We start from the raw sequence: 16,525 nt of genomic DNA, 5'->3' as shown, positions 1-16,525 counted from the left end.
GGGTGTTTGAAGGTTGATTGACGCTCCTCTTGCCTTTAAAAGAATTTCTGCATAGTTTAAAGAAAAGTCATTATTTGGCCAAATTTCATCAAAAAAGTAAGGCTTACCCCTTGTGTTTTTTTCTTCTTCAATTTTTGACAAAAACATTAAATTGCTTCAAACTTGCTTGAAATATGCCTTAGGAACCCTAGAACACATTCCGATTCGATTTATGAAAAGATGTGCTTTTCAAAATGAAATTTCGACGAAAATTTGGGGTGACATATCAGTCAAAAATAATGATTTTTTTTTCTAAAACTCGATGATTTTTACCCAATCTTCAAGGCTTACCCCTTGGTTTTTTTTTTCAATTTTGGTCAAAAAATGATATTGCTTTAAAGTTGCTGGAGAGATGCTTAAAGAACCATAAGACACATTCCAATTCGATTAACGGACAGATGTGCTTTTCAAAATGAAATTTCGACGAAAATTTGAGGGTGAAAGCAGTCAAAAATTATATGATTTTCTCAAAAAATCGATGATTTTTGCCCAAATCTTCACTATATTGGGTGTTTGAAATCAGTCAAAAATAATATGATTTTTCTCTCTACAAATCGATGATTTTTGCCCAAATCAGTGTTTGAGTGCTGATTGATGCTCCTCTTGCCTTTTGAAGGATTTCTGCAGAGTTTGGAGAACATTTATTTTTTGGCCAAATTTCATCAAAAAATAAGGCTTACCCCTTGTTTTTTTTTTCAATTTTGGTCAAAAAATAAAATTGCTTTAAACTTGCTGGAAAGATGCCTAAAGGACCCTAGAACACTTTCCAATTCGATTAATGAAAAGATGTGCTTTTGAAAATGAAATTTTGACGAAAATTTGGGATGAAAGTAGTGAAAAATAATATGATTTTTCTCTCTAAAATCGATGATTTTTGCCCAAATCAGCAATATATTGGGTGTTTGAGTGCTGTTTGACGCTCCTCTTGCATATTAAAGGATTTCTGCAGAGTTTGGAGAAAATTCATTTTTTGGCCAAATTTCATCAAAAAAGGCTTTAAACCCCTTGTTTTTTTTTTTCGATTTTGGCCAAGAAATGAAATTCTTTGAAACTTGCAGGAAAGATGTCTATAAAGGTAACCCTGAACACAATTAATAGTCGCTAGAGGCAACGTCGCCCCTAGCGCGGGTAAGTCGCCTCTAGCGGTACTTCGCGGCCTCTAGCGGTAAGTCGCCTCTAGCGGTACGTCGCCTGTATTGCGCGGTACGTCGCCCAATGGCCGTGGAAGGACAGGGCTTCCGAGACGAACAGACTAATGCCGACTAGGTATCCCAGTAAGTATTCAAGACACAAAGTAATATTGTGATTCTGGTTTCGAAGTAACATAGCATTCACAGATGTCATTGGTTTTGAGGGTATAATGTGCAGGAAGCTGCGTTATACTTCACTGGCTATTTCATTTCTGGCAATGAAGCAAGAATGCCAGAAAGCAAATGATGATGGACAAGAACTGTCATACAAAAGAGTGTTCAAGAATTTAACCAAGAACTCATCAGGAAAGTGTATTAACCTAACCACCCCAAACCCTTCAAAATTCAACGTACTGCATGTTTTGTTGGAATCTGTTGGAGTGAGTACTGCACTAGTAAACTGATTATGCTTTACATGGGGTAAAGCATACCACCAATAATCAGAGTCCAAAATTTTGAGTGTTGAGTTTACTACATGGTGTCAGATTTTGCAAGAGTGAGAAAGGTTTTTATGTAAAGCGTCGTACGGTATGTGAAGTCTGTCACGCTGGATAGAAACTTGATGAAAATGTTGTAATTGAATTAACTCTTTCAGTGCCAAACTCGTACATGTACGAGGTATTTTTGTTACTCCAAAAGCGCCAACCTCGTACATGTACGAGGTAATGTTCGTGCTTAAAATCGCTTAAAATAGAGTAACATGTCATCAAGAGGGGGCGCTCTCGCTCTTTCTAATGGTACCATTTTCATGCATGTACGACCTGTACTTATTTTTATATTCGAGTTCTTGCGAGAGGGCGTCACACTGAGTTTCGATTTGTTGACAAAATGGCGGCGCCCATAAACCGAGTTCGCGTGTTATCTCCAGAAAAAAATAAGTGTATTTGTGGTCGTGCAGGACTCGCAAGCCATGGAAAACGCGGTAGTGGACAAAGCCTACATGGCTCAGCTGGTTGAAGTCCAGCAGATGAGGGGGGCGTCGGGAGGGGTGGAGTTCCACAAACTGCTGACCGAAGGGGTGGAGGAACCCTCGGACAAGGACAAAGGTAAGATTCATCAACCCACCCCCTTTTCACCTAGTACCATCTCTCTCTGCCCACACCACACCTTGGTCAGTTACCCTGTAACATACTTAATTTAAAAAAAAAAATTGTAGACAAAGTTGAGAGTAAGAAGGAGGAATCTGTGGAGAAGATGGACACTTCTGAGTCGGCATTGAGATTGCCTGATGAAGACCACCAAGAGGAATGGTGCAAGCTACTCATCAAGGTAGGACAGTCTCAGATGTTGGACAAGATGACGTCTTGAGCCATTTTTGAAATCTAGGCTGAGCCTTTAGCTTCAGCTCCATCTCTCTAACAACAAATGCCCATTTGTGGAAAAACAGCAAAAAATCGCAAGATAGTCAGACACTAAGAATTATAATGTTAAAAAATGTGAACGGAATGCAAAGACACCCCCCCCCCCCAAAAAAAGCTTTTTATCCAAACCCAACTGGAATAAAATCGACAATTATGAGATGTTTTAACAATGAAAATAGTAAACAGTACATCAGAATAAAAGTAAGAAATTAAATTTCAGATAAGGACTAGATTAAATACTTCCAAAAAGATAAAATGGAAAATGACAGTAAAGTGTGTAATAGTTTGTGCAAAACTTAGTAGTGATGGAATCGCAAACGAAAGAGCATGCATTGATACAATGTATATAAATTTGGTTAAATCCAACTTCTCATTTGTGTCTTGCAGTTATTTAAAGATGAGCCGTCAGAGGAATCTCGACAGGTGTTTGCTACCATACAACAGGTGAGACAAAGCAGACCTTTTCGTTTTTCCTGTTTTCTTTGCACATGTGTCAACAACGGTAACATGTTGTCACACTTGACTGAATAATCTCAGATAGGATATTGAAGTCGATTAAATACAAAACATATTTGTCCCATTTAAAACCAATTGCTTATCACTGTTGTATCTACTCAGGAGATTTTGAAGGACATTCGGAGACTGAGAACATTCCGCTACACAAACCCTCTGAGCGGCTAAGCAGTTTGCTAAGTATAGTGAAGGATGGCAGTCTCCTTCCATGTCAGCTTACCACGCGGGCAGACATCGGTGGTCCACTGCTAAGTTTGCTACTCACGAGAGAGGTAAGCGGCAATTATCATGGAGTTACTAAGCATACAAATCCATTAGTGAACTAACGAGGGTGCTCTGTAACCTAAGAATTAGAATAAGGCCATGTCCAAATCAATTGGCTATGGCTGGAAATAATGCATGAGTCTATGGGAAGAGGCTGTAGCCGCTAGCCAGTGACTTCCATAAGTGTGGGTGTTATTCTTGGCCGTAGTCAAGTGATACAGACACATCGAGTGAAGTGCACATCAATTTAGCTGGTCCCCATGCTTATGAACTAATGCATCTAAATTCTCCGGTTGATTTTAAAAGATCTGGGATTACCTGAGAATGCTGTTTTGATTTTGCAAGTGACTGGGGTCCAAACATGCTTAGGATTAAGAAAGTGAACATTTTTACAATTTTACATTTCTGTTTTCTTCTAGTCGACCAAGCCCTGAAGAAGATGACAAGGGATTCACAAGAAAACAAACAGGAATCTATGGAGAAGGTTGTGAAGGCATTCAGACATGGCCAAGCCCCTGCAAACGATGAACTACTATAGAGCAAGGTAAAAACTCTCAATTTCTGGTGTTACCTTTACCTTAATCTATTGAGCTTTGGAAAGAAAATTTCACAAGCTACTATCATTATTGTGGCACATGGTGAAAAGCTGGAGGTCGTGGGTTATTAGAGCCCCACCCCTTTTTTTGATTTTTTTTACAAACTCTCAGGCAGGGCAGAAATCACTATTGTACAGGGAGAAAACTCAATGTCGAAATTGAAGGATTACACTTTTGACATAGTTAGGAAGATTTTCAGCTCTAAACTTTCCTCGTTCTTGACTATTTTTCCAGTTTGTAAGCAGCTCTTAGACAGCAATGCAAACCAGATGGAGAAGTTACTGACAACCAGCCTGACAGCTAGCCATGGTAGAAGAGCGCCCTCACAGGCCAGCCAGAGGGTAGGCATGCTCAGCAGACTACTAACCCACCAGCAACAGAAGCACTCATCAACGTCTGGTACCCGGACTTCTAGGTAAAGTACAGGAATGCATGGAATATTTTGCTGAAAAGACTAGCTAGGAATTTTAAGAGAATTATGTGCTCTTTTGGGAGTTTTCTGATTAGAAACATTTTGATTCTTTCTTATAACAATTTGTTTTCTTATTTCAGTCATCCCCAGCTCCTAGCCTCTACCTCAGGCCTCCTGACTGACTGGCTGGCTCTTCTGGATCCAGAGGCGTGCCAGGCTTGCCCTGATTTACAGCAGCAAGCCATCTTTGCCCCAGCACCCCTTGGGAACAGGAACAGCCTCAGCAGCAGTGGAGACAGTCAGAAGCGAATTGGTAGCGCACATCTACTGGCGCTACTGACCCATCAAGCTAACTGGGGCACACTACACAAGTGCATTGATAGGTTACTGGGGCCTGCTAGAAATGCATGCAGGTGAGTGTTTCAAATGAAGTTTTGCCTTAACATTGTGGCATTTACAATTCTTATCAAAACTCAAAGTTTTGACCAAATCTGAGCTCGATTCGTGGTCCTGCTTATCATACGCTAAGACTTCCTGCTAAGTATGGCAGAAAATTTGGTGCTTATGGTTAACATTTTCACAGGTTAACAAGGAATTTTGTTCAAAAATCAAACACTTTCGATCTCTGGCTGTGCTCTGTGGTCATATATGGGTCGTAAGGTTGGCTGCCATAGGCGCCTTTACATGCCTGCGGCTTGACCACGTTGTAGCCGTGTCCTTCGCAATTCAGCTTCTCAGCTGCAAGTTAGGATGATTAGCCTCCCAAATTATTTGTTATGTATTTATTTATGCTTGCACTGAATGTTGATCGTAAGTGTTGAATTCAGTTGATTGTGGAGCTTTGTAATGGATCATCTTGGTGTCATTTTGTTTGTTTAGTTTCAGTGCAACGGCTGTATTGGACAGTGATGTAGTGCCTTGATGCTGGGCCTTGGCCTTAAGGCTGCCTTAAGGCTGGATTTTAGGGCCTTGGCCTTGGCCTCGAGGCTTGAGGGCAAAAGCCTTGGCCTTGGCCTTGGCCTTGAGGGTTCAGGGCCTTGCAATTTTGAGTCAAGGCTCTTCAAGGCCCATAGAGTTTTGCATTTTCCAGATAAATCTGTTCGAAATTTTGCTGTTACCATTTTAATCGTATTACATGTACGATGGAGGAGGGAAGCACCATATAGATTTGTGTGTTAGGCACACTTCCACTTTTATAGCATCACATGTTGTTACCATTGTAGTAGATTTGCTGCAACAATATTCCGTACACTTGTGGGGCTAATGAGATGATCACTTTAATTGCATATAACTATGGAATAGATTTGATTGGTTGTATACATGTATGTCTCCCTGATAAGTGCTAAAGATTTGCATGTATCTGTTTTAGATAATGCTGATATTTCTGACCATGTTGGGCCAGCAAATAAAAATTTCCCAAATCAGTTTCTTGGATCCCCCTTTTGTTACACTTGGGAGAATTGTGTGTCAATATAGAAGTAAATCATTATTTTGTTTAGTTAAACCATATTGAAGACCTGAACTTATACGTTAATAGATACAGTGCAGTCATAAAACGGTGTAGGCCTATGCGAGCATGTTGATTGCAATTAAGAAATGTTGTTCTTCGTAACGAGCAATTCGTGATGATAAGGCCGGATCCAGGGGGGTCAAAAGGGGCCACGCCCCCCCCCCCCAAAAAAACGAAACCATTTTTTTTTTATGTGACGTCGTAATAAAGGCAGGCAATGAGTACACCACCATCTTTTCCTAAATAAACATCGGTTAAAATGGTCAGAAATTGCCTCAAATCGCACCACAGAGCATCTCGAATCCAATTTTTTTTCGGGGCCCTTAAGCGGGCCCCGAAGCCCAAGCCGTAATCTTTTGACCCACTTTTTTTGGGGGGTGGGGGACCAACATTTCTTTGCCCCCCCCCCCCAATTGTGTTCTGGATCCGCCCTTGCGTGATGATGTGTCACTCATGTGACTATAATTAGTTCTATATCAGTGGTCATTTCATAAAACAGGGCCTTGGCCTTGGCCTTGGCCTTGAGGGTTAAGCCTTGGCCTTGGCCTCGAGGCTTGAGGGTCGAAGCCTTGGCCTTGGCCTTGGCCTTGAGGGTCAAAGCCTTGGCCTTGGCCTTGGCCTTGAGGGTCAAAGCCTTTGCTCCAACACTGGTATTGGATTTCTTGTGGGCGTGCATCCACATACCCAAGATCTGGCAAGGACGGGATACAAGGCTTCTAAGGTAAGCAAACCAGAAGGCAACCCCATGGCGTATCTGTTACGGATCCAGGCTTACAAGGCAGTGATTTTCAAGTGTCTGTCATATCTGTCTTTGTCACTGGTGAAGGAATAAATATGAGCAAACTCCATAGGATGCGTTGAACACCTCCCTGAAAAAAATGAGAAAACACGATAATTTGTACGTTTTTGGTCCAACTCAGAGACACTCTGAAGAAGATGTCTTTTATGTCTGTCGCCGGACCAGATCTGCGCATTGGCTGATTACATCATCCAGGAAGCGGCCGATTCATCAGGGCAGTACGGTGCCCCGCCCATTGCCACACCCAATGCCTCGCCCATTGCCACACCCAGTGCCCCACCCAGTGCCTCACCCAGTGCCCCACCCAGTGCCCCACCCAGTGCCACACCCAGTGCCTCACCCGATGCAGATGAAGGTCTGACGGAACTGGCCTCTAACACCATCAAAGCCCGGCTCTCCTTGCTCTTGACCAGTTTCCATGGCAACAAGGGCGTGGCCGAGCACCTTATCAGATACCTTGGCGACTGTAGTCGCGAGACAAAGTTTGTAGATTTTTTTGCTCTCAAATATTTTTCAAGAATATCACCATTGTAAAAGTAGAATTTTACTTCTCTGATGAGATAAAAATTTTGATACATGTAGTAGGTTTCAGATTTTTTCTTGTACATCAACCAAATTTCACCATTTTGAGTTTGAGGATTTTCTGGTCCAGTGTTGGACAAAAATTGCCGTTGAAGTTTGGGATTTAACTTTTCTGAAACATCAAACAAATCCTCCGCGCAAGAAGTCTCCATTAATAACAAGTTGTGTTTGTATTTTCCCTTTTTTTCCAGCCCGTCCTCTGCCCTATACCAGCAGTTATTACTAGAGCTATACCTGCAGGTCCCTGAGACTATACAGAATCTCTCCTTCATCAGTACCAAGCTACAATCACAAGACACTAGTAATATACCCACCCCAGTCGACTGCCTCACACACAGGTAGGTACTTTCTTAAAAAGTATTGTTCAAATCTTGACTTCTCCTGAGGTTTGGCTTCATTTAGGCTCCAGAAAAATTGTAACCTTAAAGTTTGAGCCAGTTCAAAAATCCTCCAAACTTACTTTTTTAGAATCAATTAGAAACGTCATCAATTTCTGGGGCGGGCATTGAAAATGTTTTGAAACTATTAATTGCCCTGCTCACCAGCATTCAGATGGCGTATATGAATGACTCAGATATTTAAAAAAGACTATTCTTTTTCATGAGATGGAATTTGCGTCATGGTGATGTAAGTTCAAAATTAGGTTTTGTTCAGCACCAATGTGAAAAATAATTATACAATACATCGGGGAAGGGCAAAACCCAATATTGAAAGAATATTACGAGTTCATCTCTTGCAAAGTCAGAAGTCAATCACAAGCTTGATCAGCAGTAACTAGAGATGAACAGTGACATTGTAGTGCCTCTGCTACACAGTAACACTTCTGTAGCAATTTCAATGAAATTTCCAATAATCTGCTTGTGGATTTCTTCTCTCCAGGTTACTGTGTGTGTTAGCAGACAGCAAACCAGGAGATACCAGCAAGCAGAAGGCCGATGATGCCAACGTAGCCTGCCGCAAGCTGGCAGCAGAACACCCTGTACTCATACTCAGGTAGGCGGAAGAATTGAGGTCAACACCTGCCTCAATGTCTTACTCAGATACAAAAACAGAAAACAACCAGCATAGCAATGTCTTCATGACATGATATATTTTGTATTGAGGGCGATGCTGTCCTCATTTTCATGTATGAGGTAACATCTGCAGTGTCTACTAATGGATATTGATAGGATTAGCTCCATTCATGGAAGCTGTTTATTGGTATTAATCATGTCATGTTTGCTGTCCGTTTCCTGAAGGCAACTATAGCCATGGTGACCGTTCTGCTTCAAGGCCGGACCCATCTTAACTTCAAAGAGTTCCGCATCCGTGGTCACTTACGATTTTTCAACCACATCCTAGGAATCCTACAACTTCTTGAACCTCAACTTTTTGCTCAGCCCTCTACAGTTCTGCATGGCATCATGGAGGCCTACTTCCCTATCCTACCGGTATGTAGTACTTAACAGGGGAAATATTTTGTATATTAACTGGCAGTGAGGGCACTAAGTGCATGATTTTATTGAAGCCGAATTTCTTATCCTACCAATATGTGGTAGTTGACTTAGCATGGCTAATTGTCTGTCCCTATTGCCACAGAAAGGGGTAATATTTTGTATATTGACTGGCACTGAGGGCACTAGTGAATGATGATATTGAGATCGCTTCCCCATCCAACCTGTATATAGTATTTATTAAACTAGATGAATAACTGCATATACCTTGTCGCTCTGAATGGGGAAATATTGTTTTTTATATTGACTGGCAGCGAGGGCACTAGTGCATATCTGTGTGCTAGCCTACATTCCCATACTGCATACAATTAGTATTGGAATAAATATGGATAATATACAGTTGGGTTATATTTGTGTACTATTGTATCTTTGACTCATTATAGCATTCTGTGATTGCTAAGAAGCCTCTGGAATCCATCATTACCAAGTTCATCCAGCTTCTGTATCAGTACTCCAGCCACAACCCAACCCAGGCTCAGCCGCTCCTAGAGAAACACTCAACAGCACTCAAGTAAGCAAACTCACTCTTGTTTTACAATACTCCCAGGGACAATGCTTTGTGTTTTCCTTTGTCCCTGTAACATAACACTCTCCCATAGACTAAGCACACAAACCTACTACAAAGGACCGTTTTGAACAAAAGACCCAACTCCCGAGGACTGAAAGGATCTGTTGTTCTCCCTTTGTGTGTTTGTCGTCGTGGGTTATGTAGAAAGTACGACACTTGAAGAATTTGAAGTACAGAATTTGAAGTACACAAAGTTAGGGGCTGTTCAAATCTCGTCGCGTTAGAGAAACTTGTAACTCTATTGTCCCTCTCCTTTATCAAAAATCTTCCCATAGCAACCTATCCCAGGTCTACCCAGACATCCAGCAGCTCAAGTCCCTATTGGCCAGCATCACGCTGACCTCATCCTCCAAGGACCAATCAGGGCTTGGCTCCGCCCCCAACCAGGCGGAGCCGGCTATGGATGAGATCCCAGGGGTCGGAGGTCGCGAGGAGACTTACTCGCCGACACTTGCCGCCATGATGGGGGCTGATGCATCGTGGGATACCGAGGACGTCAAGTCGTTCGCTGAGAGACTTTCTCAAGAAGAAGATTCTGAAGGTATGTATGGCAGGATGAGGCACGTGGACCAAATACTATTGTACTGAGAACTGAAAACAGTGAAGAAATGTTCTGATTTAGTGGTGGGAGGAAACCCCAGAAGAGTATTCCATGGTTTTCCGTGGAATCAGGTAGGGACAGAAAACCTAAATTAACGTGTTGGTTAAGGTGGGATTCGAACCGCAGAGGTGGAAGTCGAGGGAAGTACCAGATGAATGGTAGATTATATCAAGGTTGTAAAGATATCAAAAACTGATGTCTTCAACTTTTCTCTGAAGCTCAGTGTATGTTATCTTTCTCTTGATGTTTTCATCGGTCTCCTCTGTGTTGTTGACTAGGCATGGCTGAAGCCTTGAATGAGCTGGAGGAGAAGTCTAGCAGTGCTGTGGGAATACCGCAACATTTTGTGGTGAGTGATCTATGATGAGGAAGTCCAAGGTTTACTCTTCAGTGACCAGAACAGCCAAAATGCCTGCAGTGGCTTCAGACTGCCAGCATTTTTAATACCCTTTTTATAGCACATGAGAAACCAAACCTTTCTGAAAATCAGTCAGACACTAGACCATTATCATGTTGTGACCATCTTGATTTTTTCCCATTCAAATCAGCGTAACCAAAGCGAGGCTGGAAGAAAAAAAAAAATAGTCTGTTTCCTTTTTGCACAAAAAACATTATCATTCAGTAATGTTATTGGATACGGGGAACATGACTGAAATGTGACAGCGTGATAAAGGTCTATACAGTTGTAGTATACAGCTTTCAAAATAGGAAACCTGTTTACGTTTATAACTTTTAAACTTAGCTCAGTTTGGAAAATGCCGTTGGGATCGATAAAGTAATACGTACTGAGAAAAGAGTGGGTTATTATAATGACATTTTCTGATGGGGAAAAGCTTTATTTATTTGATGTTTATTGTAATTTGCCTCTTTTGCTTTCCATTCAGGCTGAATTGTCCACTCAGATGACGTCATGCAACAAAGACTGCAGGTAGACGGCGTTTGTTCTCGTCATTCGATACATCAGACACGACCCAAGGTATTAAACCATTGTTGTCACAGGCTTTAGTACAACTTTCCTTTTCAAGAATAGGATCTCAAATAATTTTATCCCAAAATTGCCAGTGACTGTGAATCTCATCATAATAAAACTAAAAATCTTAATAAGTTGTCGAGAACACCCCAATCACAAACACCAGACTCTGAGAAAAGAATTATAAAAAAACTATTACCAGAATTCATAAAAATTTCATATTTGATTTCACTGAGTATGGATGGACTGCAGAGTTGGAGGCCTGTTGCTTTACATGACACAAGGTTCCAATTTATCCAGCATTCCCTTCCAATTGCTGCACAGTGTTTGCTTTTGCAAAAAACAACAACATGGAGATAAGAATTAAACACTTTGTTTTGTTTTTCTGTTGTCAGCGTTGCCAGCAAGTTTCTCCCAGCTTATATGGAATGTCTGAACAGCATGGATCAAGAAGTGGTACAGACAGCTTTGAAGAATCTTCCTGAGTTTACGCTCCTCTGCCAAGGTAAAACAACATTTCAAAAGCTGTGCAACAATTTGAATTACCATCTAGATGTTCTGCTTATTACAACCTATCTCATCTACAGTTTTACTATTTTGAAAATTTGGAACGCTGTGGTCCAATGTTTATGGTGTTAGATTCATATGCAATGGTACATGGGTTCGAACCCTGGCTGGGAACATTGTGTTTGCGTTCTTAGGCAAGACACTTTACAACAATTGCCTCTCTCCACCCAGGAGTATAAATGGGTACCTGTGAAGGTAGAGACCAGAATGTGCTGATCGCTGCAGAATAATGGTCTCATTCCTGATGAATAGGGATGATAATTATAAGCACTTTGAGACCTTTGGTATGAAGCGCTATATAAGCATTACATTATTATTATTAAAAAAAATCAATAAGTAGATTTGCAGAGGTAATAGCTTAAATGGAGGACAGGATTTAGGATAGCAAAATTACTTTAAACCTGAGGGAAAAAAACATGTCATTAAACATTCTTCGATAAGACTACCAAAAAAAAAAGGATGCATCACAATTTTGGCCCTCACTTGCATGACATACGAACCGGTATTTATCTTGTAAACTACTCACAATATTATGTTGTCTTCGTTCCGACAGAGAATGCTGAGGTTGTGCTACAGAAAGCATTCACCGTCGGAGTCAACAGCAAACTGTCCACAGTTCCACTCATAGCAAAGACACTGAAACTACTCAGCATGGATAGTGCCTCAACAACCTCAAACACTACGACTCCAAGCTGATGATAGGCATTCCTGAAACTACTCAGCATGGATAGTGCCACAACAACCTCAAACACTGCGACTCCAAGCTGATGATGGGCATTCCTGAAACTACTCAGCATGGATAGTGCCTCAACAACCTCAAACACTACGACTCCAAGCTGATGATGGGCATTCCTGAAACTACTCAGTATGGATAGTGCCTCAACAACCTCAAACACTACGACTCCAAGCTGATGATGGGCATTCCTGAAACTACTCAGCATGGATAGTGCCTCAACAACCTCAAACACTACGACTCCAAGCTGATGATGGGCATTCCTGAAACTACTCAGCATGGATAGTGCCACAACAACCTCAAACACTACGACTCCAAGCTGATGATGGGCATTCCTGAAACTACTCAGCATGGATAGTGCCACAACAACCTCAAACACTACGACTCCAAGCTGATGATGGGCATTCCTGAAACTACAATGACTTCTTCAGCTTCAGCTCCAGGCTTGGCTAGCATCAGCCGTGTTTGATACAACTGTCAAATGTTTGTATTGCAACACATGTGATAAACTGTTACTGAATGTGGACTGTGTCGATACTTCATCAATCACAAAGCTGACGATGCCTTTTCTGAGACGTGGCTTTGTCTCCAACTTTGACTCCAGGCTTGCCCAGCATTGGATGAAATGAACAGTCAACAATTATATCGCAACACAGACCACATACACCGTTACTAAATGTGGACTACATGTCAACACTTCATGTACCGTTACAACACATAGTTGATGATGCCTTTTCTGAGACTTCGGCTTCATCGCCAGCCTAGGCTCCCAGCTCAACTCGCATCGACAGTATTGGATAAAATAAAGTGTTAATCATTTTGCAACATAGATAAGAATATTACATTGTTATTGAATACTCTTTCTACTACTTTGGCTCCAGACTGCAGCTTTGTGATTTGGAGTTCCTTTCTTTTGCGATTGGGGCTTAAAATATATGTATATGTTGATGTTCTGCTAAAAAAAGCCAACACTTTGAATATTTCCATTTTTGTTCCTACACATTTTTGAAGAACCAGATAGTAAGCCAAAGTCTAAAAGGAATATAGGGTTTGAAAAATGGCTATAACAGTTGTCTTTAATTGACCTATTGCCATTTGTGAGTTGGCCACGACCATTAAACAACCGTTTGGAATTTTCGTACGTTGAGTTTTGTTTGTCTCAGATTTTGCGCGTCCTGCACCACTTGTATATCATGTAATTGGACATTTCGAAAGCTGCATTGATGTGATTCTACCGCGATACGTTAATAGCAATAAAACAGTAAAAACAACTAAATTGTTTTATATGGCTAAACTACTACTGTAATTACTCCAGTATGTAAATATTGTTGCTTTGTTCTTGTTCCCATTCTTGTGCATTGTACTATAGATTGAAAAGAAATCTCATACTTGTGTACAGGGTGTCCTAAAAAAAGTAATCTGAAAGTTGTGGTTTATGAAAGTTATGAACTTAAATACATCATAGTGCTCCTTTAAAATCATTCTAAAGGTTTTAAAATTTACATTGAGCCATCCCATGCCATCAATTTCAAAACATACTTCGCAATCAGCATAGCTCAAATCTTGGGCTGATAGATATGTGTTTTGGGTGCATTTTGGCACGGGGTAGTTATTTGCAGGAATGAACAAAAGTCATTGAAATGATTTATCTTGTTAAAGAAAAGATATTTAATTCTATGTACCAACACCCTACCTTCAACCTGTTTACATGTTTGCATATTTTCATTGACATAAAAACGTTGATGCATTTAGTTACTAATTTCAGTTGCATGCTGAAATTGTTGCAAACAAAATCTTACTCTCAAAGTGAACCTGTGTAGAAATTCTATGAAAACTGTAAAAAATCCCGGGGAAAATGACCATAAAAATACGTTACATAGGAGCAATGCTGACCATGTGCAGTGTTTATAGGAATGGATATAGTATTTGCAACTAATTTCACAAATGTAAAAACCTATGTTTCATGGAAAATTTGGAAAGAAAAAGTTTGAAAAGGAAGGCCTGGCTTTAGTTTGGAGTTAAGTTGGGGCCTCATGAAAAGAAAATGATTCACGTACCAAGAAACATGAGTCACCTTTAAAACATTGATTTTTCATGTTTAATTACTGTAAAATGTGACAAGCAAAGGTTTTTATAGGTCAGCATACATAAATATTTTGACTTTGAAATTAGAGTTGTTGTATACATGATCATGTACAGAATAAACCTTTATTTAAAAAAAGAAGAAGACAATTTGTTGTTGTCCTTTGTTTGTTGTTCTAGATTTGTTTTCGTTAGTAAACCTTTGAAATGGGCCGGGATATGTGAAGGTTAAAATAGAAATGGCCATATGAAGAGAGGGATGGGGGAATATATCACACTATTTACTGCCATCAAGTCTACAAAAACTGTACAAAAGGGGTCATTAACTTCCACGCAGCAGCGCTATAAACTGATTATTCATATATTCAAATTCACTGTGAAAAGGCTGAGCCCGGGGCGGCTGAAATTGAATGAAACTGCATCTCTAGCTATACACCGTACACCGCAATTCGCCTTAAGCCGGTTAGTTTTGTCTAAAGGCGTTTTGTCTTTCTACTTCTGTGGTGCACGTGCACCGTATATATACTTAGAACGAGGAGGCTTGTGTAACGGATGCAAGGGAGTCTATTTTCTTTGTTAATTTCTTTTGTTGAATCTGGCGTTAACAATAAAATGTTTCCATTCAGGCGAAAGGATTAAACGCCGCTATCTTTTTCCATGCTTGAGTGCATCTGAATGGGTGTTTTTCAAGCGGAAAATCACGAAATACAGCTCTTTTACAGCATTTTAACCCAAAAAATGATACTTTTTGCAGAGGAAATTGCATACTGAATAAAACTGTAGTTTCAAAATGCAAAAATTCGCCGTATTAAGGAAATCGATGTCAATTTTTTTGGGAGTTTCAAGCAAAACCTTTCCACTTTCCAACGTAGGTGGCGCTATATATATTTCGTTCACAGTATACAGTGTGCCTCAAATACGTCGCCCCTAGCAGTACTGTACCGCTAGGGGCGACGTACCGCTAGAGGCGACTTAATTACCGCTAGAGGCGACGTCGCCCCTAGAGGTACACGGTACCGCTAGAGGCGACGTACCGCTAGAGGCGACGTCGCCTCTAGCGGTACGTCGCCTCTAGCGGTATGTCGCCTCTAGCGGTACCGTGTACCTCTAGGGGCGACGTCGCCTCTAGCGGTACGTCGCCTCTAGCGTTACCGTGTACCGCTAGAGGCGTCGTCGCCTCTAGCGGTACGTCGCCTCTAGCGGTATACCGTGTACCTCTAGGGGCGACGTCGCCTCTAGCGGTACGTCGCCTCTAGCGGTATGTCGCCTCTAGTAGTACCGTGTACCTCTAGGGGCGACGTCGCCTCTAGCGGTACGTCGCCTCTAGCGGTATGTCGCCTCTAGCGGTACCGTGTACCTCTAGGGGCGACGTCGCCTCTAGCGGTACGTCGCCTCTAGCGGTACCGTATACCGCTAGGGGCGACGCGGTCCGCTAGAGGCGACGTACCGCTAGAGGCGACGTCGCCTCTAGCGGTACCGTTTACCGCTAGGGGCGACGTCGCCTCTAGCGGTACGTCGCCTCTAGCGGTACCGTGTACCTCTAGGGGCGACGTCGCCTCTAGCGGTACGTCGCCTCTAGCGGTATGTCGCCTCTAGCAGTACCGTGTACCTCTAGGGGCGACGTCGCCTCTAGCGGTACGTCGCCTCTAGCGGTACCGTGTACCTCTAGGGGCGACGTCGCCTCTAGCGGTAATTAAGTCGCCTCTAGCGGTACGTCGCCCCTAGCGGTACAGTACCGCGGTACGTATTTGAGGCACACTGTATACTGTGAACGAAATATATATAGCGCCACCTACGTTGGAAAGTGGAAAGGTTTTGCTTGAAACTCCCAAAAAAATTGACATCGATTTCCTTAATACGGCGAATTTTTGCATTTTGAAAGTACAGTTTTATTCAGTATGCAATTTCCTCTACAAAAAGTATCATTTTGTGGGTTAAAATGCTGTATAAGAGCTGTATTTCGTGATTTTCCGCTTGAAAAACACCCATTCAGATGCACTCAAGCATGGAAAAAGATAGCGGCGTTTAATCCTTTCGCCTAAATGGAAACATTTTATTGTTAAAGCCAGATTCAACAAAAGAAATTAACAAAGAAAATAGACTCCCTTGCATCCGTTACACAAGCCTCCTCGTTCTAAGTATATATACGGTGCACGTGCACCACAGAAGTAGAAATACAAAACGCCTTTAGACAAAACTAACCGGCTTAAGGCGAATTGCGGTGTACGGTGTATAGCTAGAGATG

The 16,525-nt window shown here is 41.6% G+C and overlaps 2 protein-coding genes and 1 long non-coding RNA gene across 4 annotated transcripts; all 3 read left to right on the top strand.

The window, feature by feature from the left end:
- The first annotated feature begins 2,163 nt into the window (after nucleotides 1-2,163).
- LOC119734893 (integrator complex subunit 1-like) lies at nucleotides 2,164-14,417 on the top strand. Of its 2 annotated transcripts, XM_038208519.1 has the most exons (8): nucleotides 2,164-2,275; nucleotides 2,386-2,498; nucleotides 2,978-3,034; nucleotides 9,603-9,868; nucleotides 10,207-10,277; nucleotides 10,813-10,904; nucleotides 11,294-11,403; nucleotides 12,019-14,417. In XM_038208519.1, the coding sequence occupies exons 2-6, from the start codon at nucleotides 2,458-2,460 to the stop codon at nucleotides 10,858-10,860; spliced, it is 483 nt and encodes a 160-aa protein (XP_038064447.1). In that variant the 5' UTR covers nucleotides 2,164-2,275; nucleotides 2,386-2,457; the 3' UTR covers nucleotides 10,861-10,904; nucleotides 11,294-11,403; nucleotides 12,019-14,417. The 2 variants fall into 2 exon arrangements, with proteins under 2 accessions (XP_038064447.1, XP_038064446.1); XM_038208518.1 differs by lacking the exons at nucleotides 2,164-2,275; nucleotides 2,386-2,498; nucleotides 2,978-3,034 and adding exons at nucleotides 8,421-8,696; nucleotides 9,143-9,270.
- On the top strand, nucleotides 3,820-6,796 carry LOC119734894 (integrator complex subunit 1-like). The gene is made up of 5 exons (XM_038208520.1): nucleotides 3,820-3,911; nucleotides 4,198-4,378; nucleotides 4,516-4,788; nucleotides 5,255-5,270; nucleotides 6,536-6,796. The coding sequence occupies exons 2-5, from the start codon at nucleotides 4,233-4,235 to the stop codon at nucleotides 6,608-6,610; spliced, it is 510 nt and encodes a 169-aa protein (XP_038064448.1). The 5' UTR covers nucleotides 3,820-3,911; nucleotides 4,198-4,232; the 3' UTR covers nucleotides 6,611-6,796.
- On the top strand, nucleotides 6,835-8,260 carry LOC119734895. Its single transcript, XR_005272127.1, has 3 exons — nucleotides 6,835-7,166; nucleotides 7,458-7,604; nucleotides 8,146-8,260. It is a non-coding gene; the product is annotated as an uncharacterized LOC119734895 (long non-coding RNA).
- Nucleotides 14,418-16,525: the final 2,108 nt, after the last annotated feature.

The sequence above is a fragment of the Patiria miniata genome, unplaced genomic scaffold (assembly GCF_015706575.1).
Source record: "Patiria miniata isolate m_02_andy unplaced genomic scaffold, ASM1570657v1 HiC_scaffold_28, whole genome shotgun sequence".
In the NCBI taxonomy this organism is placed as follows: Eukaryota; Metazoa; Echinodermata; class Asteroidea; order Valvatida; family Asterinidae; genus Patiria; species Patiria miniata.
Note: the sequence above shows the minus strand (reverse complement) of the source record. Positions and strands in the feature narration are given on the sequence as shown.

What these genes read in the sequence shown, in the direction of transcription:
- LOC119734894 (XM_038208520.1), top strand. Translation starts at nt 4,233, where the DNA reads ATGGAGAAGTTACTGACAACCAGCCTGACAGCTAGCCATGGTAGAAGA. An exon ending in TCTGGTACCCGGACTTCTAG is followed by an intron (nt 4,379 to 4,515) that starts GTAAAGTACAGG and finishes TTCTTATTTCAG; the next exon opens with TCATCCCCAGCTCCTAGCCT.
- LOC119734893 (XM_038208518.1), top strand. Translation starts at nt 8,481, where the DNA reads ATGTTTGCTGTCCGTTTCCTGAAGGCAACTATAGCCATGGTGACCGTT. An exon ending in CCTACTTCCCTATCCTACCG is followed by an intron (nt 8,697 to 9,142) that starts GTATGTAGTACT and finishes GACTCATTATAG; the next exon opens with CATTCTGTGATTGCTAAGAA. An exon ending in TCAAGAAGAAGATTCTGAAG is followed by an intron (nt 9,869 to 10,206) that starts GTATGTATGGCA and finishes GTTGTTGACTAG; the next exon opens with GCATGGCTGAAGCCTTGAAT.